The sequence below is a fragment of the Phoxinus phoxinus genome, assembly GCF_949152265.1.
Source record: "Phoxinus phoxinus genome assembly, chromosome: 6".
NCBI lineage: Eukaryota > Metazoa > Chordata > Actinopteri > Cypriniformes > Leuciscidae > Phoxinus > Phoxinus phoxinus.
In genome coordinates, this window is record NC_136881.1 from 35,534,046 (window position 1) to 35,553,921 (window position 19,876).

General features: G+C 37.8%; 2 protein-coding genes across 4 annotated transcripts in view; one reads left to right on the plus strand and one right to left on the minus strand.

Annotated features, from left to right (window-relative positions):
• Positions 1–807: 807 nt before the first annotated feature.
• On the minus strand, positions 808–18,188 carry aimp1a (aminoacyl tRNA synthetase complex interacting multifunctional protein 1a). Of its 2 annotated transcripts, none has more exons than XM_079615282.1 (7): positions 18,020–18,188; positions 12,982–13,115; positions 10,853–10,966; positions 10,237–10,398; positions 6,562–6,767; positions 3,947–4,115; positions 808–1,087 (listed from the first exon to the last, which is right to left on the minus strand). In XM_079615282.1, coding segments are annotated over exons 1-7 (954 nt in total). In that variant the 5' UTR covers positions 18,022–18,188; the 3' UTR covers positions 808–920. The 2 variants fall into 2 exon arrangements, with proteins under 2 accessions (XP_079471408.1, XP_079471409.1); XM_079615283.1 differs by having other exon boundaries at positions 18,081–18,186.
• tbck (TBC1 domain containing kinase) overlaps positions 18,079–19,876 on the plus strand; it is a 57,317-nt gene continuing 55,519 nt past the window's right edge. Inside the window, exons 1-3 of one of the 2 annotated variants that reach the window (XM_079615281.1) lie at positions 18,123–18,279; positions 18,635–18,653; positions 18,772–18,853. Coding sequence is in view for 1 of the 2 variants with exons in the window: in XM_079615280.1 (XP_079471406.1) it covers positions 18,661–18,853 (193 nt within the window). In the remaining variant the exon portion in view is untranslated. Of the gene's footprint in view, positions 18,280–18,634; positions 18,854–19,876 lie in introns of both variants that reach the window. The other variant, XM_079615280.1, reaches the window with a different exon arrangement.

The window sequence follows — 19,876 nt, forward strand, 5'->3', positions numbered from 1 at the left end:
CTCCCTTGTCTGGCTTATGCTACTCTGAGCAATGCCTGAACTTAGTATTTTGAGCACTTCTTGCGTTGTCTTTGCCTCTTCATGATGACTCGCTTGCTGTAGTCCTCATTTGTAAGTCGCTTTGGATAAAAGTATCAGCTAAATGACTAAATGTAAATCGACTAACATAAAACTCTTTGTTTACATAATATATGTGTGAGTATATATATTATTATATTTATATATATATGTATGTGTGTTTGTATGTATATATACACACACACACACACATATACACACATATTATAAATAAAAAACTTTTGTTAGGCTACATGTGATTAATTGCAATTAATCGATTCGAAAGCAATATATATATACTGTAAGTCAAGTCATCTTCATTTATATAGCGCTTTTAACAATGAAGTGCTGTCAAATCGATTGATCGCATCAACATAAAAGTTTGTATTTATGTATGCGTGTATATATAATATATATATTTACAAACTTTTCAGAATCAGACTTTTTGTATTTATTCCAGGCCATTCAATTAAAATGTTAGCGGAAACGTAACTGCAACTTTGAACTGTTGGGGGCGCTAGAGAGATAATGGTCAATTTGATGCTAAGACACTCATAATATCATGCTTTTAATATTTCCCTTATCACAGGATGTTTAGTATATAAAACCAGCACTCACTTGACCCATTACACTCATCGTTAGTTAATACATTTACTAATATTAACAAATGAGACCTGATTGTAAAGTGTTACCAAAAAAACTTATCTATTGACAGTTCAGTGTATACAAACAAAGAAAAAAAGACAAGAAAATATTTAAAGACTTTATTATTCTCAAACGTGTCCCTTCATTCAGCATAGTTAGAGAGGTCTAGACTCTAGAGAAAATCAGCCTTCTCATTGAAGGAAATCACCCAGAAGTTTCTATTTGATGCCGCTGTTACTCATAGTCTGAGCTTTGCACACTCCTTTGCCAGCGACCTCGAAGGCAGCGCCCTTGTAAGTGGCCACGCATTGGTCATCGGTGCGCAAGTCTGGCTGGACCTGCTCCCACACTTTCTTCTTAGGGTTCAGCTCCTTGTCAGGCTCACCTGGACCACAAAAAAAAAAGTCTTTAGTGATTAGTTTTCCCAACAGCTGTTAAAAGACTGAAAACAAAGCCGGTTTTGAAATCATGACGGGGTGTCATTAACATCCACTTCAACAGGCTAATTCATAGTGAGTTTAAAGTGACTCCGTTCCATTAAAATCAAGCCGAGCCAAAGCGAGATTCTCCAAAACTCAAGGACTCATGGAAACCAGATAAAGACACCTGTTTTTGCTACTACCTACAATGAGCAGACATAAATCAAACCAAAATGAATCCAAACACTTGATTTGAATGCAGACAGGGATCCTGGTTTTATGCGTCTACTATTCTAGTGCTGACCTTTTCACAACCACCATAACGGTACAAACAAAGAAAGGTCACAGTCTGTCCCCACTACTTTTAACGACTACAGGACAGGTACAGATACGTGCGATAAATACAAAATAAAAACTCAACAAATATGAGATTTAAATAAAATCCCGGAGACTTTTGCATGGGAGAATACCAAATAATTGCATGGGAAAATTCATAAAAAGAACAAACAGAACACAAGAAGAAAGAGTAGAAAAGGAGGTAAAAAACATAATATCTAAATTGTTGTCTGTAATCCCTCTCCCTGTAATTATTGTGTTATGGCCATTTTTGTTGTTGTTGTTGTAAATGTCATTTTATGACTCCCCAACAACTGGAGAAATTTGGAGAACTGCCTTATTCCTGCTACGTGCTTTTTGGTTCATATTGGGAACAACAGAGAATAACAACTGTGATTTACTGTGAAAAATGGGGGGAAAAAAGGCCGGGACAACATCTTAGGCTTTTCAGCCAAAAGGAAACACGAGGAGGAGCTGGGAAAGGTGGAAGAGACATTATTCTCACTGTGTCCTGTGCAGATGGTCCACCTCTTCGCTACACATTCACACAGTTCCTGGGAATCTTCCCGTTAGTTATTGTGCTCAAACACGAATGCTGCACTCTTCCAAATCGCACGCACGCCAGATCCACCATATTATTTAGCACCTTGAGAATACAATTTGGATCGTTTGTGAGGTTCCCCAAAGCACTGAGGAATTTGCTCTTTATTTTTAATGGGAAAATAATATTAGGTCTAGCTTATAGAGTTGAATGCAAACAACTAAAAGGCTTGAACACGCGATGCAACTTTTTCCAGATTTTTGTCCGGATTTACATTCTGAACAAGTCAAGTCACATTTATTTATGCTATATATAAAATACATTATATAAAATACAGATTGTTTCAAAGCAGATTTACAGTGATAAACAGAAAAAAATCTCATTCTGCTGTAAACCAGCTCTAAAAAAGACGTAAACGGTCGTGTTGATTCAGTTCGGTTCAATAACTGTGCAAATTTCATCAATTATGAAATGAGTTCAATTCAGCAATAAAGCAGCTCTGGAGAAAACCGTGATGTTATCATCCAGATCAGTTCAGTTCTCATCCAATAGAGTCATTGCAGTCAAGTCAATAATATTGGCGAATATTGAAGTCTTCGCTAGTTATGAGCGGCATCAGCATTTCTCACAGGTTCGCGTTTAAAGTGTGTGTTGAGAGAACGGTGTCATCTTAGCGGCCTCTAATTTAATAACTGATGATCCTTGCGACGGAAGTGAATCAATCAAAACTAACTTTAGTTCAAGAACCGCTATAAAGCCAAAACAATCTCGGTTACCTTAAATTATCCGTTTATTACTGTAAAGCCGCTTTTAAAGAATCTACATTGTTAAAAGCGCTATATAAATGAAGATGAATTGACTTGAGAAAAGTTATAGCCAGTCTGCAGATTTCGGGCACGCAGAGCAGAGAGATTTGACAGAAATTGCAGTGTGTGATGGGCACAGACTCAGAATATAACAACTTGTTTCTGTACTCTGTATATTGAACACTATATTTCTGCACTTCTGGTTAGATGCTAACTGCATTTCATTAGCTCTGTACTTGTACCTTGCATAATGACAATAGAGTTGAATCTAATCTAATCTAATATGAGGGAATTCAACATGTTAGATATTTTGAGCTGATTTTAGAGCGCATTGTTTTCATTCGTCACGAGGCGCACGTTTCTGCGTGAGTTTGTGTTCTCGACTACTTGAAGATCTGGTTGGATGTGATCCAGTCATTTAGTGTATGTATAACGCCTAGTGTTGTGTTGTGTAGTGCAGTGCATTCCAGTTAAGAAACCCAGAACATCAAGTCCTTTACTGAAAGATCCTAAGACTTCAAAGGGACAATTGTGGTGAAACAACAGCCTTGAGAATCTGTACCCCCTAAAGTGGCATAGCAAGATGTTTGACTACCGACATGAGAAGGCTGGACTGCATTACAGCTTATTATGGCTGAACTTGGACAGGAAGAGAGAGACCATCTGAATGACATACCAAATGGCCAACCTGTAAAATCTTCATCCTAACAAGATGTTGTGGCAGGTCAATGATGCGAAAAGTTTGAGAGCTATGGCCGACAAGCTTTAAGAAAACTTGGAATATAGTGCATGCATTATTTACATCGATTTTATGATATTTGAATGCAGTTTTTAGATCATGACAGCTGCTGGTCACCATAGGCTCGTTTCATTTTTATTTTTTTTAAAGAGCAGCGTCAACATTTTGCCTAACGTCTACTTTCGTGTCTCGTGGAAGAAAGAAACTCATACTGGTTTCGAAATGACATGAGGGCGAGTAAATCATAGCAGAACTTTTGATTTTTATGAGAGATATTCCTTTAATAAACCAGCATGAGGCACTCAGATGGGCTCTGTGAAGCAGACTGTAGATGCCATTGGACGACTGAACGGTAATCTCGTATTTCATTGCAGTACTTTTGTGTATAAATATGAAACGTTACCTGGGAAGCCCTGGACGGAAACCCTGTCTCCAGCCACGGCTCCACTCGGGGGATCCAGGATTTCAACTTTCTCCGGAGAGCTGGCACACATGACCATGGCCTGAGACAACACGCCTCTCATCTTAGCAGGCTTCAGGTTGCATAGCAGCACAGCCATACGATTCTGCATCTGAAGATGGAGGAATCCGGCATAAGACGTGAATCAAGTGCATTCTTCTGAAGAAGAATACTATAAAATTAATGTTTAACTTATAATTGCATGGCAGAAACACAAATTATGCAACGGTCCAAAAATATCAACAACATACTGCATAATAAGGAACAGCTGGGCAACTTCATAATAGCTGAATTATTCGTTTTTATAACCAAGAACAAGGGAGGCAGAACAAAACAGACCCCTAACTAAAATTAATAAACTGAATACATGCAATAAGCAATTCTCATTCATCTCATCTACCGCCAAACCCTGAATGTAACGAACTGTGGACATTCATTATCATCTCAACACTATAAATGCACAAACATACGTAAAGCAACTGTGATGTAGTCATAACCCGAGAGGGGGAAACCCTACGTGATTAAATGAATGAAGGAAACAGATGCGTTTTATAGGCGTAATTAGAGTTTCTGACGAGCTGCTAGGAATCCCCTAAACAAATCATAAACTCGGGGTTCTGGAAAATAAAACACAGGAGACCGAGCTGTCTGCATGGAGCAGGTTTATGGACCCGCATGAATCGTGCTGGTGCAGACGTTTTATATGAAACTGTAAAACTGAAATATCCCCCTTCACAATATTCTGACACATAACACCTAATCAACAAAAGCCGCATTCTGTTTTTATGGCAAACAAAGATTGCTCTCAGGTACGGTAGCGAGGTGTACAGTGTTCATGTAAATATTAGCTCGACAATTCGATTTGGCCATGATTCAGTTTGTTTCGTGCATAATTCATGTTTCATGTTCAAGGTGACAGTTGCATGTACTTACAACAGTAATAACAGTACATTATGCATAATTAAATAAGCTTAAACAGTTAAACACTAGTACTGTACTTAAGTACTGAGTAATATTAATGTACCAGTTTATTTGTGTAATTACACTGTAGCAGCATTACCATAAAATAAAGAGTAAACAATATTTCTTTCAATTTACTGAAGACGAATGTAACTGGAGGGACAATTTAAAGGCACCCTGAAAACAAAATGTAAGTTTTTTAGATTTTAGTATGAATATGTTAGCCTTAAGGTTATGAATAAGCTGGTGTGTTTCAAAACAATGACGAAATTCGCATTTAGGAGAAATAAGCATTCAAAACTTAGTGTCTCACTTCTGCTAAAACTAATCACGGACTTCAGCTTCTCATCACATCTTCTGTCCAATCAAATGCTCCCACCCCCATGCTATAAATACCACCTGACCAAAGCAACCGTTGACACGTCACGGTGTAATATGGCTTTCCAACTGTATGTTGGTTAAGAATGAAATGAATGAATCCAACGTATCATCAGCGCTCGGAATCGCATCCATGGTGCTGTCAAGTACGACTTGTAGTCTGAGAGGTAAACTAAACGCTATTGGCTATTTGAAAAGTGGGAGGAACCATTCAATATGTCCCGCCTTAGCTTCCTGTTTCAGTGGAAATTCCGTCAACGCATCAAACAAAGGTGCGCCTTTCAAGAACAGTGGGCTTTTCTTTTTCTTTTTTTCTTTTTTTTTTTTTAAGTAAACTGAAAATTGCATAGTCAGATCTGACAATGAAAATGCAATGCACTGATAATAACTAAAAAACAAAAACAAAACAATTAAATGTAATGTAAGATTGGAAATAATCCAAGACATTTGCTTTTCCAAAGGCTCTCTGCCTTTGGCTCCCTCCCTCTCTTTCATTAATCCATTAAATTATGGATTTATAATTTCTCTCTCTCTCTCTCTCTCTCAATAATTCATTAAATTATGGATTTATAATCTCTCTCTCTCTCTCAATAATCCATTAAATTATGGATTTATAATCTCTCTCTCTCTCAATAATCCATTAAATTATGGATTTATAATCTCTCTCTCTCTCTCTCTCTCTCTCTCTCTCAATAATCCATTAGATTATGGATTTAGAATTTCTTTCTTTCTTTCTTTCTTTCTTTCTTTCTTTCTTTCTCTCTCTCTCAATATTTTACGTGTGCTGGGTACAATTAATGGTTTAAGTTATTATCATATGCATCTATTTTGTAACCATTTCAAGAATATAACCTTAACCATATTTTGACTTGCATCTAATTTGTAACTATTTTAAGTGTAAGGATAATCTTATTTTGTCACATTGAACCTTTTTAATTCATGGAGTCAGATTAAAACGAGATGATTTCATATGTGAATGTGTCTTATTTAACCAAATTACTTTGCGACCCCAAAAGACGGTAACACGCGCGTCCTTAACCGGCTGACTGGAAACAGGAAGTTGGGCCGATCAGCCGGACCTTACAGTGTAATTACGAAATGAATGACTTGAGGCGCGTTATAAATGACTGAATAAATACGATAAATGATTTGTTGCACTTCAGTGATTTCTGTAGCGATGACTGCTAAACACAGGTGTTTGTCAGGGGTTAGATAGATACCTGCTCCAGAGAGATGTGTTTGACCAGGCCACTGACAACAGTGCGTGGAGCCGCGTCGCCCACATCCACCTGCTCAACGTACAGGGAGTCGGCGTCAGGGTGCTTCTCGGCGCTGATGATGCGGCCCACCCGCAAATCCAGCCGGGACACGTCAACTTTCGCCTCTTCCTGAGGAGCCGCCGCTGGCTTCTTCTCTTTCTTCTCACCTGGACCAAAAGCGCATCAGAATGTGTCTTTCAGATATTTGTGTGTTTATAAATCGGAACGGAATTTGCTAAATTATGAATCGTCAAACGACACGCCATAAATATCTGTAAAAAGCACAAGCTGTGAATGCACTGCTGTTACCGACATCGCAGCAACCTCAGCACACTGTGTCATTCTGGGGTTTTATTACCGTACATGTCCACCCTGAGGAAATGTGCCTTTAGTTTGTGAGGTGTTTTTAATTCAGCTCTTTGGTAGATATTTTTAGTTTGTGCACATTGTTCCCCAGGGAGCACTTTTCAAGCCATGTAAATTATCCAGGCTTGTCATTTCTTTTCTGTTTCCGAGCTTTTCCCGAAACAACTCTGCCAACAATGGCTTCAGTATGGCGTTTGTTTCTTTCTAATCACACCAGGCATTAAAAAAAAAAAAGTGTACAACTTTATCACTGTTTCTGGACATATGGGGTGGGGTCAGGGGACACTGTTTTGGACCACCACATCACCCTGCAAATTTTGAAATGAAAATGACTAGCTTATACAAGCGCTACAGTTCAAAAGTTTGGGGTCATTGAAATTACTTTAAATAATAAAATAATACTTTTACTTAGTAAGGATCCTTTTATCAAGTGACAGTAAAAATTTACATTGATTCTAAAAAATAAATAAAAAATGCATTAAAAATATCATGCAGCACAGCTGTTTTCAACATTGATAATAAATGTAAATGTTTCTTGAGCAGCAAATCATCATAACAGAATGATTTCTGAAGGATCATGTGACACTGAAGACTGGAGTAGTGATGCTGAAAATTCAGCTTTGATCACAGAAACACATTTTTGGGAGAGGGTTAGGAATTCACATTTTTTTAATTTTAGTAGCACAATATTTAATAATAATTAGTTTATTACAAATAAAATTATACAATTAAACCTATATATATTTTTGTATATAATTTGATAAAATTGTTATTATTATGCCTCCCCCCACCTAAACATTAGGCTTTGGTCAATAAAATCAGTTTACAGATGACCAAAATTACCTTCTTACCCTTAAAAAGTCATTTTGGTCTCAAATCCCAAAGGTTTGACCTTTTTGACTGTAAACTATTTATTTTATACAGCCATTTGATGCATTTAAAATTCTTCATGTCATTTTATCTAACATATCTCTTTATCTCTTGTTTCATGTTTGACTTTAATGCTTGAAAAAGTCACAGAAATGCATTTTATTTGTGGAAAGTCCCAGTAATTTTTTCTTTTTTTCCATAATAATTCACTTTCACGTAGCATTGCAATGCGGCCTGGTTAAACCCGCTTCGCTTTCTCAGAACACCTTTTAAATTCCACGTCAAGTTGTCAACAGCTGTTAAATACGCTTTTTATTCCAAACTTTTAAAGAGGAAAAACGAGTGTAGTAGACGACCCTTCACTTTTGCATGCAGGCAGACCCTGTATACAATTAATTCAGTCACAGGCTTTTGTGTTTTTTATGATTTCAATTGTGATTTTGATTAATCACACAGCCCTAATTTAAGTCTAGAAGAAAATGTGCCAAGATTCCTCCAAGTCTTCTAAATGTGACGAGCCATATAGCACTGCCAAGAAAGAGATATATACGTGAAATACAGGTGCAAGAGAGCCTTTCATCCACACCGAAACACAGCATTCATCAACACTGAAGGAGGAGAGGCATATTTGAGAATTATTAAACTGCTTTTGACATCTGGCCCACAGGAATGTCCGAGAAACACACAAGTTAACTTGTTTTTCCTCAGCCCAATAATGCACAAACTGATCTGCGATTTTTGTACTTAGATACAGTATGAACAGAGTGTTCCCAAGTTAAAGGGATTTAAGTGATTTGAAATGAAAATCAATTTCATAATAAATAACCATGAAAGGAAATCTGATTCATTTCATATGCTCTGTTCTTTAGGATATGAACACTTATGAAATATAACAACCCGAAGACAATAGTGACGTCTTTAAATCTGGTTTGCCTTCAGATCCGTTTGTAACCCAAATGAGTTTGACCAGTATCCACAGCTAACATTCACTCATGGTCTCCTCAAACTGTGCAAATGCATTCATTACACGCCATTATTTATGACACTGACATACCCTGACAGCATCTCATCTCACCGCAGATGCTGAGTCGGGACATCGCGTTTTTTCCCAGGCACTCTTTACTTAAACTGTGTCTGACAGGAGAGATAACAGCTTTCATGCACGTCTTTCAAAATAAAAGTCTTGCATCAGAAAATCACGTTTGTTATCGTTTCTTTGACTGCACACTCCGCGACCCAACGGTTGAGAAACACTGGAGTAAATCATTCACATATTCCCCAAAAATTCAATTCACTCCTAGACACGACAGCCTACCCTTAAAGGAACACTCCACTTTTTTTGGAAATAGGCTCATTTTCCAACTCCCATAGAGTTAAAAAGTTGAGTTTTATCGTTTTTTAATCCATTCAGCCGATCTCCGGGTCTGGCGGTAGCACTTTTAGCATAGATCATTGAATCTGATTAGACCGTTAGCATCTCTCTCAAAAAAATGACCAAAGAGATTCGATATTTTTGCTATTTAAACCTTGACTCTTCTGTAGTTACATCGTGAACAGATTATAACACATTTTTGTATCCCTGTTGGGGTCGGATCAGTTGGATCGACAGAGGGTTAATATTAACAGAACAGTTATAGTTTAGCAAAAACAGCATTTAAAAAAATAAAAGTTTATCCCTGAAAACAGCATTATGGTAAAAATGGAAGCTTTCTTACCTGTACGGGCTGAATGGCCATTTTTATCAGTTTTCCCCCTCTGTTTGGCCTAAAACACTGTTTGTGTGGTCATCCAGTTTGAAGTTGACTATAAAGGTTTTTCAGTTTTCCATTGCGGCGTTCTGTCCGTATTTACGATTCTTTGCTGCCTTTAGACGCAGCCAACGACGCACTGGACCCTTCACTGGAAACCGATACTAAACTCCTGCTAAACGTTCACTTTTTGAATTCTTTCACGCGGGAACAATACAAGTCAACACCATTATGACTAAAAGTTTGCTAAGTGGTATGTCCTACTAAAGCAAGGCAGTATTTGACTTGTAAGGCGTATCCATTGCAGACTGAAGGGAGTGGCCTTGGACGCCACCATGCCCAAGTGCATTGTGGGTGTTGAAGTTTTCCAACCAATTTGGCAAAAAGGAAGTCAACAGCCTCTTTTCTCTGTTTTCTCTATTCGGGTAGACACCGGAAAAAAAAAAAACTGTATAGGCAGTCAATTTATTAAAAAGCCAATTTTGCCAGCGGTGAAGCATTCCTTTAAATATATAATTACACAGCAACACCGTAAAATAAAGCTCTGACAACGCAAACGTTTTGGATGGTGTTGCAAATGAATCAACAGCAATTGCTGGAAACTTTGCCACTGCAGAGATGAACTGTTATATAGTCTCAAAAGTATGCTTACCCTTCTTCTCGGCTTTCATCTTTTTCGTGTCATCGCTGTTTTTGGCAGGAGGTGTTTTCGTGGCGGGAGCAGAAGGCGCTGCGGGGGCAGGTGGCTCTGCGGCAGTCGGTTTAGAGACACACTGGACGCTGGGCTCCGCTGAAGGCATGGCCACCTCTTTCACTGCGAAGAACAATTATTTGACTTATTTGTCATTAGAAAAACAATCCCCAATACTCACCACAAGCTGAAGGTTTGTTTACTAATTTGAAGGCACTATATTAACACTCATCTTGCACCGCACAGATTTGCATCCACTCAAATGCTCTCAAGAATGGGAATGTCCCTCCCTCTAATACCACATGCAACTAACTACGAATATAACAAGGAACAGCACAAAGTCTGGCTAACTTTTTCATATTTGATTTTTAACATTAGTTCTGCGTTTAGGCGTTTCTGACCACCCAGCCGGCATCATTGATGGTTAAATGTGGGTGGTCACGTGTTCATTCGTTTAATTCTGGACTGTAGAAGTTTTGAATTTTAAAAGTTACAGTATGTTTTCAAGTGGAGCATCTTAGTACTTAATTATTTCAGGAACATCAGCAAGAATACAGTGTGTTATGTGATATTATACCTCCTCTACTTCTTTCCATTTCAAAAAGTTGTTTCTTCAGGTCCTCAATGTCCTTCTTGAGCTTGGCGTTCTCCACCATCAGTTTCTTCTCCTCTTTCACTGTGGCCTGCACAACTACACAAAACAACATTTATTAGAACAAGACAAACACACATCAATTCAGCAGTGACAAATAAGGATGCAGTCCTGTTTAAAATATTATTAAAGGGATAGTTCACCCAAAATGTTGTTCCAAACCTGTATGAATTTCTTTATTCTGCTGAACACAAGAGAAGATATTTTGAAGAATGTCGGTAACCAAACAGTTAAAGGATAATTCCGGTATTTAACACCTTGAGTCTATATTGTAGTTTGTTTTGGATGAACTAGAGTGGTGGACAAATTTTTTTTGACAATGGTTCCTCTCTCGAGTTTTTGACTATAAAAGAATTGGCCATGGACCCATTTAACATTGGAGTCAATGGGCATGTCCGAAAATGTCATTAAAACAGCCAATAATGTTCGTTTACAAAACTGTTAAACTCACCGAGTGGTTAGTGGTGTTCGTTGATGATTATAAACAATATATCGTCGCAATATATGATTTCAATCCGTTTATTTTGCTATAGTGGAACTATTTTTTCAGACACTTCACAACTGTGTAATTTCCGCTCAATATTTGAATCTGAAGCGTTAGCACACTCCCGACCACTTGATGGCGATAACCGATGTTTATGTCTCGCGGGACACTCACGGTCACAGTCGAGTTCAACTTCATATTACACTGGTCAGTGGTCACGTCTTTCAATATGGTAAGAATTTGTGCGGTCAAAAACTGCGGTAAAGAGCTCTGCTCGCTAGCCTTATGAGAAACGGAAGCGAGCAAAAAGACTACATCGACCAAATGTAAACAGCCCCCTTTCCGTTTCCGTTAGCGCATTTATATATTAACGAGCACTCAGTCCTTCAACAGAATTCAATGGGATTTTACAAAATGACGAATAAAACACGACAGAAACTGTATTTCGCAACACTTTTTGTTTCTGGAACATCAACTAACATCACTAATCACTCTGTGAGTTGCACAGTTTTGAAAACTAATGTTAAAGGTTGTTTTAATGACATTTTCGGACATGCACATTGACTCCAATGTTAATTGGGTCCATGGCCAATTCTTTTATAGTCAAAAACTCGAGAGAGGAACCATTGTCAAAAAAATGTTGTCCACCACTCTTGTTCATCCAAAACAAACTACAATATAGACTCAAGGTGTTAAATACCGGAATTATCCTTTAATGGGGCCCATTGATTTCTATAGCATGGAAAACAAATACTATGGAAGTCAATGGGGCCCATCAACTGTTTGGTTACCGACATTCTTCAAAATATCTTCTTTTGTGTTCAGCAGAAAAAAAAGATAAATTAATTCACATACTTGAGGGTGAGTAAATTATGTTTTCATTTTTGGGAGAACTATTCCTTTTATATAGGAAATATATAAAATAAATCAAAGTTTTTGTGCTTTAAGCAACATACAAAGGCATTTTATTTTTTTCACGTTCAAAAGTTTGGGGTCGGTAAGACTTTTTTTTTTTTTTTTATATTACATTAAATACATTTTCAGCATCATTACTCCAGTCTTCAGTGTCACATGATCCTTCAGAAATAATTCTAATATGATGATTTGCTGCTCAAGAAACATTTCTAATTATTGCCAATGTTGAAAAAAGTGGCGCTGCTTAATATTTTTATTTTATGGAAATCATGATACATTTATTTTCAGCATTCTTTGAATAAGAGTTAAAAAAAACTGCATTTCTTTGAAGTTATACATCTTTTGTAATATGTCTTTACGGTCACCTTTGATCAATTTAATCTGAATAAAAGTATACATTTCTATTTGTAATAAATTTTTACTATTTTAAAATTAAACTATATTAAATTAAACTATTATATTATATGAAACTATTATATTATATTAAAATTAAACTATTTTTTTTTGTAATAAATGTACGAAACCTCCATGAAAGCAAATGATGGCACTTGCATTTTGAACTAGATTTTGAAGATGTTCCTTCTCTGTCTACTTTTCATCATACTCCTCATTGACCCGTGACGAACACACATGCACGCCTCATGCATCCGCTTACTGGCTTTCTCTTTCAGCAGCTGGACCTGCTGCTTGAGGTATTCGATGAGCTGCTCAGCCTCCGCAGCCTTCTGCTCCAGTCTCATGAGTGAGGGTGTGTGGCCAGACATCCTGAAAAGAGATCGTACCAGGAACCTGGAAAAACAAGCCAAAGGGAAAGATCAAACGCGGTAGGGACTCTTAGTCACTCATAAACATGCTTAAAAAAAAAAAAAAAGATCCTCTGGGATATCCTATCTGTGCTTGGGAACATGCGGCACTTGAGAGAGCATGACCTCTTTAAATGAGATCTTTCAGATCTTTGGCGCTCATAAACATGAGGTGTTTTGGCAAACTTTACACGGTGCTTTAATTTGTAATTTATACCGATATGTGGCCAACTTTCTGTCCTAATCCCCTTCCATGAAGGGGAATCATAATGAAACGTCTGACACCAGCCAGATGCTTAACAATAGATCGGCTAGACGCCAAACAACACGTGAAAACCTCATCAAAGAGTATATTCTTCATCCTAATCCCAGTGAACCCTATTCACTTCAGTGCCATTAGAATCGCCAAGTTGAAGTTCGTCAACAACCATAGTCCCGAACAAGGAAGAGGATGGAAATCAAGCCATGTGGCGTCTAAACGTGTGTGTTCTCATGTCCGCGACGAGACAAATCCTGCGCGATTGCGTCACTGTCCTCGCGGCCCCCCGACCGCCACTATAAAAGCGTTTTGATTGAGGAATCCTCTTTGGCTCCACAATGGATCAAACAACAATTCCCATTCAGTCAAAAGACAGCTGGTGAAGGAACATGGACACATTACACATTTGGCTTCGGCTCATCCACTGCAAAAGGACTGAGGGAATTTTTACAAGGCGTAGGAAAAGAGAGGAACACATCATAACACACAGTGCAGGGTGGTGCTGGAAAACAACAGCTGGCGCGGGATGAAAACACAGAGTTCAGATGAGGAAATTAGAAACACAAAAAAGCTGGAGTTGATAATATCGTGGATCAAAGTCTCTTGTTTTTGAAGTTCTTGAACTGCTTTAAATGGGCCTGTGGTGGAAGAATTTATGAGCTCCACGACAGGACTGTTTTCATTTGCATAACCCCTGAAAACGAGTCCCGGGGCCGAGCCGGAGCCCAAAACACTTCCAAAAACATTTCCAAAAAGCTTGGTTGTCACCGTTTTCCACTAATCCCCTTCAGCAGTGGTCACCGGCATCGCATGACAGCCAATAAATGAGAACGTGAAGCCATGCAACGGATATAAAAATTTGTGAAACGCAACCAAAAAAAACAAAAAAACGCAACGGCATTTGTGAAAGGAACCATGAAAACATCAGTGCTCTTGAAGACGTTTAAGGCCATGTGCTACATCCGACACCAGTGAACACTTACAGGAGCAGCTGTCACATTCATGCAAGTCTGAATGGCGAGGAGATAACGACCACGCACTTGTGCCGCACATTAGTCAGCGTTTCCATTGGCCACCAGCCCGTCATATCGCAATAAAGACTTCAGTCTCTGTTACTCATCTTTAAGAAATACTAAACTATCGTAACTACTTGTATCCCACAGGAATGATTCTATGTAATAGTAATTGTCCCTGAAATAACTGCATATTAGGAACCCAAAACAACTTTAATTTTTTATTTATTACTATAATTATACTCATTATAAATTATTTATTAAGTTTAAGGTTTGCAAAACCAACATATACCCAGTTTAAGATAAAATAACTGGTGTTCTGAGTTATATACACATCCATGACACTTATTAAGGTTTACAACACCTCCATGCTACAAGTCACTGATTTGTAAAGTAGGAAATGTTTAATGCAACTGGACTCTATTATGTTAAACAAGATAAAGGATTTCAGTCATATACATGTGGCCTGCACAAAACACTGTATAATCATGCAATATGATAAGAATAATTGGACACATTGCACTGTACATTTGCTAAATTAATTGCAATGATGTATTTGGTTACACTTTATTTGAAGGTGCCCATTTTACAGTGTCATCATATATTTAAGTACCGAGTAATAATAATAATTAAAGCTGCAAGCAGCGATGAAAGGGCCCTCGCACCCGTGCCAACCGCCACCCGGTGGATTTAGGAAGACAGAGCACGGTGGGCATTGTGCATTTAAGTAGGTAAATATAGGAGTATGTCAAAGTCAGTTACAAAAATGTCCTTTATTATGGGATAATAGCATGCGTTATCACTCAGATAAGTGTTGCTAGCATGTTTTAGCATGTTTCTAGCATGTTTAGAACTCAATGGCATATTAAATATGTCGCTAGCAATGCATCACAGTTTAAAACGTGTCACTTCCTGTCGACAGTAGGTGGCGCTATTACTTTAACTTAAAATTGTCATGTAGATGTGTTCAGGGCAGGACTCTTATCAAACGTGTGAAGTTTGGGGCCGATTGGACATTGCCTTCTTCAGTAACAACAACTTCCCGTTTCATTGCATTAGCGTGCTTTAGCACTTAGCTAAGAATTGCTAGCATGTTTTAACATGTTTCTAACATGTATATAACTCAATGGCATATTTAATATGTTGCTAGTAATGCATCGCAGTGTTAAACATGTCACTTCCTGTTGCCAGTAGGTGGCGCTATTACTATAACTGAAAAGTGTCATGTAGATGTGTTCAGGGCAGGACTCTTATCAAACGTGTGAAGTTTGGGGCAGATTGGACATTACCTACTTGAGTAACAACAACTTCCTGTTTCATTGCATTAGCATGCTTTAGCACTTAGCTAAGAATTGCTAGCATGTTTTAACAGGTTTCTAACATGTTTATAACTCAATGGTTTATTTAATATGTTGCTAGTACAACATCACAGTGTTAAACATGTCACTTCCTGTTGCCAGTAGGTGGCGCTATTACTATAACTGAATATTCTCATGTAAATGTGTTAAACATGAGAATATTCAACCGTGTGAAGTTTGGGGCAGATTGGACATTCTATGCTTGAGTTACAGCAAATTCCTATTTAATTGCAGTAATAGCATGCTTTAGCACTTAGCTAATGTTTGTTAGCATGTTTTAGCATGTTTCTAGTATGTTGTTAACATGTTTAGCACTTGCTGGCAATTTTTTATAAGTTATTAGGAGTCCAAAATGGTGTTAAACATGTCACTTCCTGTTGCCAGCAGGTGGCGCTATTACTCTAACTGATTATTCTCATGTAAATTTGTTCAGGACAGAACTCTTATCAAACCTGTGAAGTTTGGGGCAGATTGGACATTGCCTACTTGAGTAACAACAACTTCCTGTTTCATTACATTAGCATGCTTTAGCACTTAGCTAAGAATTGCTAGCATGTTTTAACAGGTTTCTAACATGTTTATAACTCAATGGTTTATTTAATATGTTGCTAGTACAGCATCACAGTGTTAAACATGTCACTTCCTGTTGCCAATAGGTGGCGCTATTACTATAACTGAATATTCTCATGTAAATGTGTTCAGACCAGAACTCTTATCAAACGTGTGAAGTTTGGGGCAGATTGGGCATTCAATGCCTGAGTTACAGCAAATTCCTATTTAATTGCAGTAATAGCATGCTTTAGCACTTAGCTAATGTTTGCTAGCATGTTTTAGCATGTTTCTAGTATGTTGTTAACGTGTTTAGCACTTGCTGGCAATTTTGTATATGTTATTAGGAGTCCAAAACAGTGTTAAACATGTCACTTCCTGTTGCCAGCAGGTGGCGCTATGACTGTAACTGAATTTGAGCATGGTCATGTGTTCAGGACAGAACTCTTATCAAACGTGTGAAGTTTGGGGCAGATTGGACATTGTTTGCCTGAGTTACAGCAACTTCCTGTTTCATGGCGAAACATCAAAATTTGTCAGGCCGCCGAGGACACGACCTTCGACGAAAACTCTAGATCTTCGCAATTTAACGTCGCAAAAGCCTTAAGATTACACTCAACAAATTTGAAGATGATCAGATTAAAACTGTAGGAGGAGTTCGTTAAAGTACGAGGCCTGAAAATGGCAAAAACTGCACAAAAATCAGAGAGGAAGTTCAAAATGGCTGACTTCCTGTTGTGTTTAAGGCTATGCTCCAAGAGACTTTTTTGTAGGTATTGGGTCATTACATGTATGTACCGAATTTCGTACACGTACGTGAAACGTAGCGGGAGGCGCACTCCGTTGAACCTTTATAGGTGGCGCTATCGAGCCATTTTACCCCGCCCAATTCTGAAACGCATATCAGATGTCAATTTTCGCCAGTTCTGACGCGTGTGCAAATTTTCGTGAGTTTTCGTGCATGTTTAGGCCCTCAAAAATGCGATTAAATGCGGAAAATAATAATAATAATAATAATAATAATAATAAACAGAGCAATTCCAATAGTGTCCTCGCACCATCGGTGCTCGGGCCCTAATTAAGCACATGTACAGGGGTAGGGAGGGAGTGGTTTAGGGTTAGTTGCATGCACAATTTATAGTAATAATTACTATAGTAACTACATGTAACGTGTAACAGACACTGTAAACAAAGTGTTACCATGTATTTTAACTGAAATTGTCAGATATACACAGAAAACACTTAAAATATATATATTTTTTTATACGTTGGCTTGTTCAGAACTGATGAATGAACTGGTTTGACAGAGCATTATACTACAAGTGAAAGTAAAGACAGAAAGCAGGAAAGAATTGTTCATTTCAAAGTACATTAGCTTTCAAACACAGAGAGGAAATAACAATAGATTTATTTGTATTACTGTTGTCATAAATTATGATAAACCAGTTTCCCTTTTTAACCCTTCACAGCAGATGTCTACGCTAAGATGAACATTTAACCATAATGTGCCATAATATGATGTTTTTATGAGTAGTGAGGAGGATCATGACTTATGACATTATTGTCTTTTTATAGATACAGTGCTGATGACTGTCACTTCACATGTTAGTCCACACGGCACATGTGTCTACAGCTCTATAACAGAGAGTTGCATTCCTAATACATTACATAGACAAATAAACAAAACATTTATTCGTGCACTAGTACTCACATACAACTGCAACCGTATGTTTCTTTGCTATAAAGCCACACGCTACACACTCGTCTCTCACCGGCGTCGACGGGTGATGACGCCCCCGGTCACGCGTCGTTCAGCTGTTCGCTGGCGCGGGATAAACACGTCACTCGCGCTTCAGCTGTTTACAGTCTCCGGAAGACTCCACCGATCTCTCAAAATCACAAATATATACCTGTAATATTATCAATGGACACGTGAATCAAATGGAGCAGTCTTTCATTTCGGATAAACAGGTATGCTGCTGATTTTATTTTGCGTTTGTAATTCACAGTTCAAAGCGCCAGCAAGCATGCAGAAATCCATGTGTGTGCAGTGTATTTCAATTACATACATATAAAATATTGTTGGTTTAGTTTATGTTGTAAACATGTAAATGACAAGATATTATTCTATGCTGTAGGATGAAACATGTTTTAGTGGTGTGATTAATCTAGGTGCTCCTGATATATTAACTGTTGTAAGTAACTATTTATGTTGTATTCATAAACAAAACACTATCCTGACTGATTTCAGAAATGACAAAGTTATGTACGAAAATCATTTAAAAGCATTCAGGGGTATATAACTGTATTCTGTGCTGTGTGTCAGTGTGTTTGTTGAGCATCAGGTGAGTCATGAAGCCCCTCAGAGATGCTGAACTGGGGGCCTCCACCTTCTTCGCTTCTCCTCTTCCTCATGATGTGTGTGGCAGCAATGGACTTCCTCTCACCCCAAACTCCATCAAGATCCTGGGACGCTTCCAGATCCTCAAAACCATCACCCATCCCAGACTGTGCCAATATGTGGACATCACCAGAGGGAAGCATGGTATGATCAAGGCTTTCTTGCTTTAGTTTAGTGTACTTTGTTTCTCTCAAATTTTCCCAAATAAGACCGTCCATCGGTAAATAATAGTAAATACAGTTTATTTCACAGATATAACTCGAAAACAATGGGGCTACTCTCTCAGAATCTTTAAAAAAATGTGTTGGCTTTTCTCAGAAGTGCTTGCTTTAGCAATAGTGTACCTTGTAAACTGTTTTGTTTCATAATTGATGAACTTTGAAACATTGGTACTGTTATTAAACTGAATTGAGCTGCTTTATAACCTAAATTTAGGCTAAAGGCCATTGCACACTGAGTCCAAAATTTGCATCCCAAATTTTCGCATGTTAAAAAATAAATACGACCTCACGTTGTCAATCACGCTTGCACACTGCCTCGGAAACTTTCGTCCGTCATAAAAAAAATCGAAACAGGTTCGATTAAATAACCGTAACTAATAAAATTAATAGACCGTAACAAGCAGTTTGAATGGTGCTTTGACAATTCAGAGCCACCAAATCACGAATACGAAACAACGCATACGAAAATTTCGGACTCAGTGTGCAATTGCCTTTAGTCTTTTTATAATTGACGAACTTGCCATATTCACAGTGTTTTCCTGTTTATAACAGTAAAACTGCTTTAAAACAATCATTCTGTAGGATATAAAGCGCCATGTAAATAAAGTCATCCAATCATAGAGCTTTCCAGATCAAGAAAGTGTTTTTTTTGTGCAAAATGTATCAGATTGTGGTAACACTTTACAAGAAGGTTTCATTTGTTAACATTTAATGTATTAACTAACTACGAGCAATAACTTTTTTACTGTATTTGTTAATCTTTGTTAACGTTAGTTAATAAAATCCAGCTGTTCATTGTTTGTTCATGCTGGTTCACAGTGCATTAACTAATGTTAACAAATACAACTTTTGATTTTAATCATGTATTAGTAAATGTTGGAATTAACATTAACAAAGATTAATAAATGCTGTAGAAGTGCAGTTCTTTATTAGTTAACTCGTGTAG

Bases quoted from the DNA above. Each gene is read 5' to 3' on its own strand.
- aimp1a (XM_079615282.1), bottom strand. The intron at 4,116-6,561 runs GTATCTATCTAA...CTCCATCTTCAG, and splicing joins AACACATCTCTCTGGAGCAG to ATGCAGAATCGTATGGCTGT. The intron at 1,088-3,946 runs GTAACGTTTCAT...TTTGTGGTCCAG, and splicing joins TTCCGTCCAGGGCTTCCCAG to GTGAGCCTGACAAGGAGCTG.